The sequence below is a fragment of the Trifolium pratense genome, linkage group LG4 (genome assembly GCF_020283565.1).
Source record: "Trifolium pratense cultivar HEN17-A07 linkage group LG4, ARS_RC_1.1, whole genome shotgun sequence".
Classification (NCBI taxonomy): Eukaryota; Viridiplantae; Streptophyta; class Magnoliopsida; order Fabales; family Fabaceae; genus Trifolium; species Trifolium pratense.
Genome location: NC_060062.1, coordinates 26131034 through 26143939, shown reverse-complemented (window position 1 = coordinate 26143939; position 12906 = coordinate 26131034). Strand labels below are relative to the sequence as shown.

Here is a 12906-nt window from a genome sequence, read left to right as displayed (position 1 = left end):
AACAATTGGGCTTTGTCATTTGATTCAGTATTTTCAATTCGAGCTTTGAAACTTATATTAATTTGGTTTAATTTTTATTCTCCGCTGCATAATTTCTAATCATTTGAGGACATAGTTACGTTGAGTAAGTGTGATATCCTTATTAAATAAATAAGGCTTAACTATACATTTGGTCCCTTACGTTTATTTTAGATTTCAATTTGGTCCCTTACGTTTAAAAAGTATCAATTTGGTCCCTTACGTTTATTTTAGGTTTCAAATTGGTCCTTTCCGTCAATTTTGTCACATGTGGCAGTCAATTTGCATACGTGGACTGACACGTGGCACTTGGACACGCTGACACGTGTACTGTTCAAACGGTGTTAGTGACAAAACTAACGGAAAGGACTAACTTGAAACTTAAAATAAACGTAAGGGACCAAATTGATACTTTTTAAACGTAAGGGACCAAATTGAAACCTAAAATAAACGTAAGGGACCAAATGTGTAGTTAAGCCAATAAATAAAATTAACTTTTTCGAAAAAATAAAATAAATGGGTAAATTAAGGGTGTTACAACTTGGGCTTGAAGTATGGATAATGCATATGTCCACCTACCATATGCTTAAATTTCACTTTTTAATTAGAAAGTGAGGGCTGCGGGAATCGAACTCTAGACCACTTAGGGTCCGTTTGGCCCTACTTATTTTCCACTTTTTTCCTTCTTAAAAGTAGTAAATAGGTAAAAGAAAAAAATTGTGTTTGACCCAACTTCTCCTCATTTTCTACTTCTTTACTTTATTTCTCTAATTATTTTAAGGAGAAATAGAGTCAAATACAATTTTCTACTTCTCTATTTCTTTTGAGGAGAAATAGAAAAGTAGAAAATAAGTAGGGCCAAACGGGGCCTTACTCATAGAGGCTCTGGTATCATATCAAATAACTGATTATCCTAAAAGCTTAAGCTGTTAGGATAGAGCCACGTTAATAATTTTATATTATTTCTAACAAATACTCTCTTGTTTTACCTGACCTATTTCCTCCAGAATTCTCTTCATCCAAATGGCCTGACTAGCAGCTCCAGCAGCAGCCACAAACTCAACTACAATGGTAGAGAGGGTAGGGTCACTATTGGTTGGTTTTTAGAAGACCATGCTACCGCACCTTCAACCACATAGCCACTAGTACTTTTTTTTGTCTTCTAAGTCTCCAACATATATGCTAACAATAAGAATTCTGTCATCTGTATCTATTTTCAAAAACAAGGTTTCTTCATTTCGGCTTCTTTTAAATCCTTCTTGAACAAAATACTCTTCAATACGATAAAACCAAGCTCTAGGAGTCTGTTTTAATCCATAAAGTGCTTTATGCAACTTGTACACCATATTCTCTTTTCCCTTTTTGACATATTCTTTAGGCTGATCCACATACACATCTTCAGTCAAAATTCCATATAGAAATGCTGATTTAACATCACACCTAAGTAGAGTATCTAACAAGTAAACTATACCAACGACCCTGCTAAGTATTTAAAGGGAGGGTGTTTCTTAAATTACAAGGCACCAATTATCTAAAGGGATGAATCACAAAAAAAGGAGGGTTTCTTAAATAATCAGGTATTAATTATACTATCATCAAGAACAAACAAAAGCTAAAAAAATTCTGCTTCCGGAAAGAGATCAAAACGGTCAATAATAATTTTTTTAAAAACAGAAATAAGTTGGAGAGAATACAGACCATAAAACTACACTGCATGATTGTGTACTATAATATACTACAACCAAAAATATGAAATTTCTCATCGATAAACAAATGTAAGCATTGTAAATAACAAATGAGTAGAGATCCAAATTTACAACTCTTTCTTCAAAGAATAAATGACTAAAAGACATTCCTCAATATCCCATCATGGGTATAGTAGAGAGAACATTCACCTACTGGAACTTTGTACCATGAACTATTTCTGAACAGTTGCTAATACAACGGAGAACCCCACTTCAATGAGGCTTTCTATGTGAGGCCAAAAGAATTCTTATATAGTTCCTCAAAGAATCTTGAGGTTGTCTGCGGAGTGATGAAATCGAAGTATAGAGTATTCACATTATCAGAATCACTTGCTTCGCTTTTTGGCCTCACTATACAGTATAACTCCGAGTACTGTGAGTGAATAACCCATCATTCCAGTGACTGAAACTGGATTTTTAAATATCAGAATTGAAACTACAACTGCTACGGCTCCTTTTGCATTCCCAAGTACCTATATGAGCCAATTCTTGGTGATTAGTTAACTAAATATCAAATACTGGACAACATGAAAAATGCATATCTTGCCAACAATTTATCAACTTGCTTATCCTCATTTGAGTCATACTCGTTAAAACTTTCCCTGATCTAATACCCTTTACAAAGAAATACAAGCCTAGATACAAATTTTAAAATTGCATTTGTTACTATAGGCCGAAACATCAAACCAAACCCTACAATTTTACAACAATTATATATCTTTTTAATCAACTAGCCACACAACAAATTGTAGCAGTCAGCATTTGGCCAAAGAAATGTTAATGATCTGAATCAATAAAATCAGAAATGTCACGGAACAGTGAGCAGCAATAGCAACTCTAGGTCGAATATATGAAATAGCAGACAAAATTTCAATAAAAATTGAAAATACTCCCTCCGTCCCTTATTATAAGCACCTCTTGGTGTTTTTCACGCATATTAAGAAAAGTTGGTAGTGTAATTAATGTGTACTTTTTAGATGTTACAATTACTAAATTGTCCTTAGTGAAAAGATGTATTTGTAGTTGACGTTACGGATTCCAGTGCAAAGTAGGGTTATGTTTGGAAAAGTAATAATATATGTGTCTAGGGAATTGAAAAGGGGCTTATATTTAGGGACAAATTTTATGTTTTAAAGAGTGCTTATAATTAGGGACGGAGGGAGTACTATCCTAGCACTAGCTAAAGGGATCCATCCAGCAGAAAAATTTCAGCAGAAATCCCTGAACGCCCCCGAGAGATTTGAATTTTAAGAAACTTGTTAATGACAATTGCACATAATTGATGTTCCAGCACAAAAGACAGCAGGCATGTTCATTTGAGTAGAAAACAAGTTGTACTTGTACGAGTGTGACTATATGAAAAAGGGAGACATACCTGAAGAGTGAGAGCACTGGTGTGTTTCGTGACCAAAAAATTGGTCAGGTTGACAAAATATGCTAGTGAGGAATTGAATAGAAGGTACCAAATGATCTTTGGATCATCTCTAGCAAGAGCCAACGTGATGCCAACCACATTTTCTTCCATATAAAGTGCAGCAGGAAGAAGGAAAACAACAGCCATTGGAGCCATGTACAGCAGAAGGTTCATAGAATTCAGCTTCTCCCTAATACACAACAAGAAGAATGTCAGTGCCCATTAATTATATAATAATAACTCGATGACAGTAGAAAACAAAGTAATTAGGTAAATAGCATGTTACTTATACATACCCTTCAGAAGAAAGTAAAATTCCTTGTAACACTGTTTTTAGGGCTCGTGCCGCTGTAGCTGCAATACATATTATGAATCCAAACAAATGAAAGCTCGGTTCGCCCTATAAGCAAAAATAGAAAAGAATAACAAATGCATCAGAAGCCATAAAGTATCCATATTTTCCACTTATCTATATCACTTGAAGAATACAGATTAAAGTAAAAAGATTGACCACTACTGATGCTGAGAAACTAAAGCGTATAAACATATTTTCTTAGTTTGGTTTCAAAAAGCCCGTCACCAAAACAACAAATAAATCCATCAGAAACAGAGGACAGTCAGGACACCACACACACACACATGAACATAACAAGTTCCTATTGCCAGAAATTTGATTATTTGTTACGCCTATTCGCAACTCAAAAGTAGAGATTCTTGTAAAACAAAGTTAGCTCTGCTACTTAGACAAACCTAAACTCTACTACTTAGACAAACCTAAACCAGGTATTTCAATGATTATATAAATAAAGATTCTTTTGTACAATGGAAGTAATAGATCACTCTCCTACATTCCCTTCAACTGCTCATAAATTATATCAAACTAGATCTGTATTTTTGCTAAAGTAGCCAAAGTTAGAATCAGTACAGGCAAATAAACACTCTGAGATACTAATGACTCTTGACACAAGTAGCAAGGACCATAATTCCCTTTCCAAGTCTTATAAATGGATGAAAACAAATTTCCCTTTTAACGAAGTACGTACTTTAGGCGCGACATCAAGGCTTAAAAAAATTACTGCCACAACTACATTAAGGATGCATAAGCCACGGGTGATTATATGATTCTCTGCATTATCAAGGATCAAAGATCACACCGCGACTGCGATTATCCGCAATACGAAGGATCGCAACCGCATCTGCAATTTAAAACCTTGGTCTAGCTTCTAATACCAAAAGTCTAGAAAACATAAATACACAATAAAAACTTGATTGACAGTTTTTCTTATAATCCACTGCCGTCCCAAGATATCCTCACGACTTAGACATTTTGGTCTACTACGAGACTAATCCTCGAGTTGACATCCGAACTAAATCTTTATTTTTTTCACTCGGTGTTCGACCGCTCCCCAAATACACAAAAATTACTGTTTTAATCATGTTAATTTTTTTTCATAACTTGTGATTAATGCACTAATTTAATCATTCCAAAATTGCTATATCACTATCACTATAATATATTATAAATAAATTTCTCTGTAGCACGGACACTCCTGATCTTATCAAAGGCGTATCCATTATCCGACGACACTAGTCACGAAACTGACACATGTAATTACATTCAATTATTCTATCTTTTAAAATTCATTATCGTTGTTGTTGATGTGTCAGTGTCGTGTCATGTGTATGTACTTTATACATATATTTAATTTTCTTAAATAGGAAAGTACTTGAGCAAAAATTAAATACTTACAAAAGCTAATCCAAAAATAGTAGCACAGTATATTCCTATTATCCTATTATATATGCAAATTTGATCACCGACACAAAGTGATCACCGACAGACAAGTCAATGAAATAGAAAACTAAAATTGCAGAAATTAAAATAAAAAGCCAAAAACAATTAAAAAAGTGATTATTTACTTTACTTACCCCACTAGCAATGATAACACCAGTAACAACAGGAAGAAGAGCAAGATAAGTAAGAAAAGCTTCTCTCTTAAACGTCATAAGATAAGCAAAAACGGCAGTAAAAAAAGGAGTAGTAGCACCAACAGCTTGATTAAACGACACAGGTAGATACCGTAGGGAAATATTACCAAAAACGACGGAAACACAGAAAACCAAACTCAAAGTAGCAATTTTAATAAATTGAAGATTAGAACGAATGAATTGCATTGGAACCATTTTGAACCAAGCAATTGCAATATAGCTGAATAAAGAACATGCTGTCATGTGACACATGGTTAAGAAAATTGGGTATTTGAAACCATAGTTAGATAGAAGATATTTGTTTAAGAGTAATACACCAATGTTTGATGAATACCATGATGAGATTAATAGTATTGTGAATGTTTTGCTTGATTCTTTCATTTTTGGGAAGGAAGGAAGGAAGGGTATTATTGGAATTTTTGTGAGGTTTTGTTCATGGATGGATCTGTGATGTGAGGAATTTTGTTTTGTATTTAAAGTGTAAAGAAAGAAAAAGAGAGTTATGATTATTGTATGAGTGAAGGAAAGGTAAAACAACGCGTATACAAACGGGGACTAACTTAGTTAGTTGCATTCAACTTCTCTGCACTTTCTTTAATACGTGTGTGTGTATTTTTTTAGTTTTTTAATTTTTATTTTGTAAATAAAGTATATCTTCTCGACACGGTTTAGTAATGATTGACGCTAAATTTGATAGGGAGAATCACAGTTCGATTATCCACAATTGCAATTGGTAGGAGGCTGGAACTATTTGATGTTAGAACTGATCCTTGTACCAGATTATGCGGTCTAGTGGGCCGGATACTAGTAGTGAAAACAAATAAAACATCTTCTACACTGTTCACGTGAGTTTAATTCAGTTGATAAGGATATTGCATTATATATGTAAGAGCTCATATTCGAATTTTTGACACACTATTTGTTCAATTTGAAACAAAATAAATATAAGAAATCAACTTAAAATCTAAAATAAATTAAATGTGCAATTAAGAATAAAAAAAAAGTTTTATTATTTATAACCATGCCGACCAATAGTTCAAGTAACCGCTTAGGGATATAATTATAAACAAAATAGTCATAGCATTTCCAATGGTGATACCACTTTGGTTATCATACCTTACTAACAAGTGGTCCCTACAATGTGATGTAATATTTATGCAACCCATACTTTTTTTTTTGGTTTATACCACTTTTTGAGTATCATACATTAATAACAAGTGGTCTCTTATATATTTATTTTTTTATTTTGTCTAAATAAAAATAAAAATTATTTAATTTAATAAATACGTAAATAAATAAATTAATAATTAAATATAATGAGAAATACATGACGATAAATAAAAAAATGGTGAAGAAAACAAATAAAATATGACTTGAGAACAAAACAAATAAAAATTGCGTAATATATAGAATAATATGAAATATCATCAAATTAACATCCAACTACAAGAAGAAGAAAAAAAATTGCACTGTTGTTGAAGAAATGAAATTGAATGAAAACTTATAAAATGAAAGGCAACAAAGAAATAAAACCTTCCTATAGTAAAAAAAAAGAAAAAGAAGATCTGATCATTGAATGTCAACGGTAATATTTTGACATATATGGAAGCTAATAATAACATTAAACTGATGATACAGTACCTTATTTAAGGTACCGGTATCATCAATTTTGATACCCTATGTGCGACGTCATGGAACTCCAATGATAAAAAAAGGCAAATGCTAACATGTGCCCCAAGGGCACATTTTAAGGTGCATTTAATTAACTAATATTTCATTTAATTTACTTTGAAAATAGTAATAATCAACTCTATTAATTAAAAGATATGGTCCATTATATTTATTACCTATTTAAAAGAATTGGAAAGAAAAAATATTATATGCTGCCAAATTTAATTTATGATGACGCGCATGATTATACAACCATAATTATATGATTCCAATTTTTGTTTTTGTTTGTTAACAATCAGGCTTATAGTACTCCTGGTAATACTACTTAATTAATGATGACTTGTGTTTTTTGCTTTTTCTCGGTGAACAAGACCGAATATTATAGTATTATGTTGTAATGGTAACGATTGTTAGTACGATTTTAGCTTTTGAATTGCTAATATGTTTTAGAATTTTATAATACTTACTTATAATTTAATTTTTTTTTCAACTTAAAAAAAGGTTTGACAAAAAAAAAACTTTGTAGCAAATTTTTTTTTGACCAAACGCGTGATCATACATCAAGTATTTGGCAAGTATCATATTTTGTCTATGCAATTTTTTTAAATGGATAATAAATATAGTGAACTATATCTTTAGTAAAGTTGATTATTGCTATTTTTAAAGTATATTAAATGAGATATTAGTTAATTAAATGCACCTTAAAATGTGCCCTTAGGACACATGTTAGCAGAACCCTTATTAATGCATCTTTAAGATAGCGGTATAAAATTAGATAAGATCAAGATTGTTTGATTGAGATTGGACGTTTCAAATTTCAGAATTAGAGTTTATATATTTTAAGAAATTAAGATTGTTTTAAAATATGAACTCTTCGATTTGATTGGATAACTACAATTTGTTAATGCAATTTGATTGCGCGGTGGCGACTATATTGGATCAATTTCTATAGGGGTAATTGTTAAGAAAAGGTGTAAACATAAAATTAAAATGAGTTATGTTATTTGAACATTTAAAAATTGACACCGTATTTTAATACTCTATAAAAAATAATTTATTTATAATAATTGATCCGACTTAAAGATGAATAAACTGTCATCGGGAGCATAACTCAGTTAGTAAAAACATCGTATTATACATGTAGAAGTTGAATTCGAATCTCGGATACTTCATTTAGTCACATTTAAAATAAAATTTCTACCCATTTAAAAAAAAATGAACTAACTAATTCAAAAACAAAAATAAAATATATACTGTATGCAGATTCACCCCCCTAATTTGTTTTAGGAAATATTGTGCAGATCAATTGGAAAATTTGGACACAGGTTAACTTCCGTTCCTAATTACCCATCTTCAAGTAGAAAGTGATTCGAAAATGTTGGTCAATATGGTAACAGGAAACTACAACGTTAACGGAAATATTCCTACTTTGATCAAGCATATTCGTGATCTCAAGAACATGAATTGGCATGTTCAGTTTAACCATACATGGAGAGAAGGAAACAGATCAGGTGATTGGTTCGTTAATTTCAGTATAACTTTGAATTTTTTTGATTTGCATGTTCTAGAGAGTCCTCCTAAAAAACTCCAAAATCTCATTTTTGATGATGTATCCGATACCTGCATGCCTCGAAGTGTTCGCGTAGTGTTCTAATTTTTTTTTTAGCTCGGCCCTCTTTTTGTAAACCAAAAAAATCCATGCAAACAAACAATGAAGAGAATCGCATTTGGCGCAAGGACAGGGGGAAGGAATTGGAAATGGAATGGTAAAGCCGGTCCAAACGCCGCCTTGTTTGTTTTCTACTTTTTCAATTAAATAAAAAGCTGAACAAGTCCAACTGGCTCAATTTGTGAACTAACCTACTAGTCTTATTAGAAAATTCAAGTCATATTTAATATTGGCTTAATTAGTAAAATGATCTCTTAAAGATATTTTTGGTTTTACATTGGTCCCTTAAAGAAAAAAAAAGTCTGAATAGGTCCTTAAAGAAAAAAAAAGGTCTGAATAGATCCCTTAAAGACATATTCGTTAATCAGTTTGGTCCTATTCGGACCTTTTTTTAGGGACCAAACTGATTAACGAAAATGTCTTTAAGGGACCTATTCGGACCTTTTTTTCTTTAAGGGACCTATTCGAACCTTTTTTTCTTTAAGGGACCAACCTGAAATAAAAAATATTTTTAAGGGATCATTTTACTAATTAAGCCTTTAATATTTAATCTTACAAACTTACAAGTTACAATACAATACTCATATTTTTATATTTTTAGTTTGGTAAAGCAGAATATTCTTAAAAGACCACCACAATTTTGGTCATTTAAAGTCTATTTCATTTGTATCCAAAAAAAAAGTGTATTTCATTTATTAATTATTTTGACTTTCAGATTTATTTAGGTAGTCAATTTTATTTTCAAATGAATTTTTTAATCAATTTATTTTGTTTAGCAGTTTAGTGGTTGAAAATTTCACCTTAAAAGTAAATAAGTGAAATATACGAGGTTCGAACCGCATCTTCTACATAATATATGTAATTTCTCTACCAATTGAGTTAATGCCACATTACACATTTTTTTTAGTCAATTTAATCCATAAAATTACTAACAAAATGGATTTGCAATTTTGATACATTCATTAAACAATATGATTGCGAGTTAAAAAAGTGTCCGAAATGATAAAACCTTCATTGGTTTGGTCCAGTTTTTAGCATTTTTTAAAATGAAACTAAACCGAACTATCATTTTTTTTTCAAACAATACATTCATCGATGCATTGTCTGTTTTCTCTTTTGTAACAAAAAAGACTTAATTAGTAAAATGGCCCCTTAAAGACATTTTTGGTTTCATATTGGTCCCTTAAAAAAAAGGTCTAAATAGGTCCCTTAAATAAAAAAAGGTCCGAATAGGTCCCTTAAAGACATATCCGTTAATCAGTTTGGTCCTATTTAGACCTCTTTTTAGGGACCAAACTGATTAACGGAGATGTCTTTAAGGGACCTATTCGGACTTTTTTTTTTCTTTAAGGGACCTATTTGAATCTTTTTTTCTTTAAGGGACCAATCTGAAACCAAAAATGTCTTTAAGGGACCATTTTATTAATTAAGCCAACAAAAAATCTATGTATTCGTTATAATGTTATTCATGACTGATCCACTATGGACTATTTGATGAAGTGATTCATATTAGAATTTACCGGAAATATAAGTATTTGTAAATAAGGACTTAGCTTTTAGGATCCTCCTTTACGTCCTTAATTTGCATTGCCATATTCACATCACATGGAAGTTGAGAGGGATTGCTCACTCTGCACTTAACTTTCGTGGTTCATATGTCAAATTAAAATTTCAATTTCAATATTTAATTGTAGTATAGTAACATGCATGTGAGCTAGTTTGCCTAAAAAAGAAGAAAAATAATAAAACATGTGAGCTAGTTTGCCTATAAATCGTAGAAGGCTCGTATCACGTGTACAAATGTATATAGATGGATTTTTTATTTTATTTTTGGTCTTTAATCCCTTAAAATTGTTTTTATCAGAAATTAAGTTATCTCATACAATTCGTTTTAAGATATTATTAAGCATTTCAGTTCAATACCTTAATTCGTATAGGTCGATCTTTTATATAGTTGAATCTTTTATAACCGTTTTATTTAGCTCCATTTTCCTTAATTTTGAAAAATTGATAAATTTTATCAATTTTTTTACTGGATAAATTTCTTTGATTATGTGACAAAGTTTAGGCAAGTTTAAAAATTTTAGTCAAATTTTATTTGTGATACATGTAGTTTTGGTAATAAAAGGGTTTAAAATTTTAAACAAATTAAAATCACTCACATGTACATTTATTTAATTTAATTTATTTATAAATGTATGGTTTATTTTACCTTTTTTGATAAATTAAGGTAATTTAGACATAAGGAAAAATTAAACTTTAAATCTATGTTGACACTCCAAATCATCTCCCTCTTAGGAATTGGATTGTATAACTTTGTGGCGGGAAAAACATTTGCCATTCAATGCTTATAGGCCATAAGATAGGATGATTAACATAAGGATTTAGATAAAACCATGTGTTTTAAAAAACTTGAAGAGCCCAAAGAACACAGCACAAACGATTTCTATATATGTTCTTCCTCATGTAAGCCGCTGTCAAGTATGACCACCACCTCCGACCAAGCCAACGATAAACAAACCACCGCCTTCGTCACATTTTTTATGTCCAGGTCGTCTTTTCTTTCTAAAAAAGGAGCAGGCCATGTGGCATGATATGATACAAATGATCGATCAAATGGATAAGATTATCCCACCCAAAGGCACACTAACTTTATTTAGGAAAATTTTGTACATTTCTTACATTTGTCCTATTGTTTAGGAAAATTTTAATCCCTGATTGATCTTTCTTCAAAATTCCATACATGCCGTTTATTTTGTTACTTGGGGGTGTGCTTCTTCCCTAGTAGGAAAATTTCCTAATCTAGTGAATGTGTTCACCTTAACCTTACCGTTCATTTATCTTTGCCTAACTAATTAAACTTCTTTAAGGACCACATATATCTATAGTCAAAATATTGGTACTTTAATTTTTTTTAATTATTATTGGAAGAAAAAAAAGCACTGGTTAGGTCCCAATATTTTGACTTCATAGTTCACCAAATTTTTTTTATTTTTCTCTTCATAGAAAGTGAATTCAAAACCACCTAAATTAAGTCGTGCATTGATGTTAGACCTTCCTGCCTAAATATAAAATGCAACGTGTGTACTTATCATAACGAACACAAATTAACTCACCAAAAAACAAAAAGAAACTAAGTAGGGGAAGTCAAAGTTTGGAATATTGAAGAAAATTTCCCACCTCGTTTGATTCTTGAATGCAATGACATATGGTCAATGTTAGGCGTACATGCATTTATTAATAAAACAATAAAATTACCATAGAAATTCAGTTTTTCAGACGAAAACATATTGGAGTTTCTTAAAAAGGGTCATGTTAACTTGTGCCCTAAGGGCACATGTTAAGCTACCTAAAAATAGAAATATAACATTAAATGATACAAAGAATTTAATGTTTAGATAATTGAATACACCACAAGTTCAATAAATTTTTTCCACATTTATCTTCTTAACATGTGCCCTTAAGGGCACAAGTTAACATTCTCCTCTTAAAAATTATAGAGTGGGGGGTTAGAGAGAGCTAAAATTATTTTAATGAAAGACATAAAAGAAAAACAACTAAAACTGTTCAGTGAAGCGCATTTGCATATTTTTTAAAATTTTCTCATTCCATCACTCATCTTCTCCCCTACCCCTTAGTAATTCGGAAAACATTCTCTGAATTTTTTATAGTGTAAACTTTACACTAGAAAAACAGTTCGGAACGTATTTTCTGAATTTTTTTGCGCGCTAGAGGAGTAGGCGAGAAAGTGAGTGGGTGAGATGAGAAAATTTCTATTTATTTGGCAACAAACTATCTAGTCCAGCCCATTAGCGTATTGATGTATAGCAGATCTCAACTGATTTGATCCATATTCAAGTGATCTGCAAGAATGACCATTCATCTTGCAATTAATTACCTTCCTAAAACTGATTTGTGGCCACCGTAAAAGTATGCTCAACCATCAATATAAAATTTGTTGTAATATTTCCAAATTTGTTGTCGGAATTGATTATTAAATATTCTCAAATTTGCTGTAATATTTTCATCATTAGTAGAGTTTATTCTTTCATTGAAGATAGTTATTCCAGATTTCTACGGGCACAACAAACACAGATCCTAAAAATTAGGAAATAAGTAAATTCATACACCATAATTTACACAATAGGAAAAAAATAGCCTTCAAGTGAGAAAACACAAGCCATTGTGGCCACGATAGGTGCGATGGATGCGCAAAAAAAAACACAAACCCAGCTGAAAAACTATAAATAGAGTCTCCCTCCTCCACTATTATTCATTGAGAAATATTGAGAACAATTCAATATTCATAAGAGAGTTAGGAGAACTCTAAGGAGGATGCAAGGAGGCTCAGCTGCTCCAAGGGCATAAGGGTAATCTTTATGTTTTCTTTTCCTTATTGT

The 12906-nt window shown here is 31.4% G+C and overlaps 1 protein-coding gene across 1 annotated transcript; it reads right to left on the bottom strand.

Moving 5' to 3' along the window:
* Positions 1 to 1751: 1751 nt before the first annotated feature.
* On the bottom strand, positions 1752 to 5731 carry LOC123921656 (probable sugar phosphate/phosphate translocator At3g11320). Its single transcript, XM_045974292.1, has 4 exons — positions 5107 to 5731; positions 3474 to 3577; positions 3139 to 3367; positions 1752 to 2236 (listed from the first exon to the last, which is right to left on the bottom strand). The coding sequence occupies exons 1-4, from the start codon at positions 5545 to 5547 to the stop codon at positions 2090 to 2092; spliced, it is 921 nt and encodes a 306-aa protein (XP_045830248.1). The 5' UTR covers positions 5548 to 5731; the 3' UTR covers positions 1752 to 2089.
* Positions 5732 to 12906: the final 7175 nt, after the last annotated feature.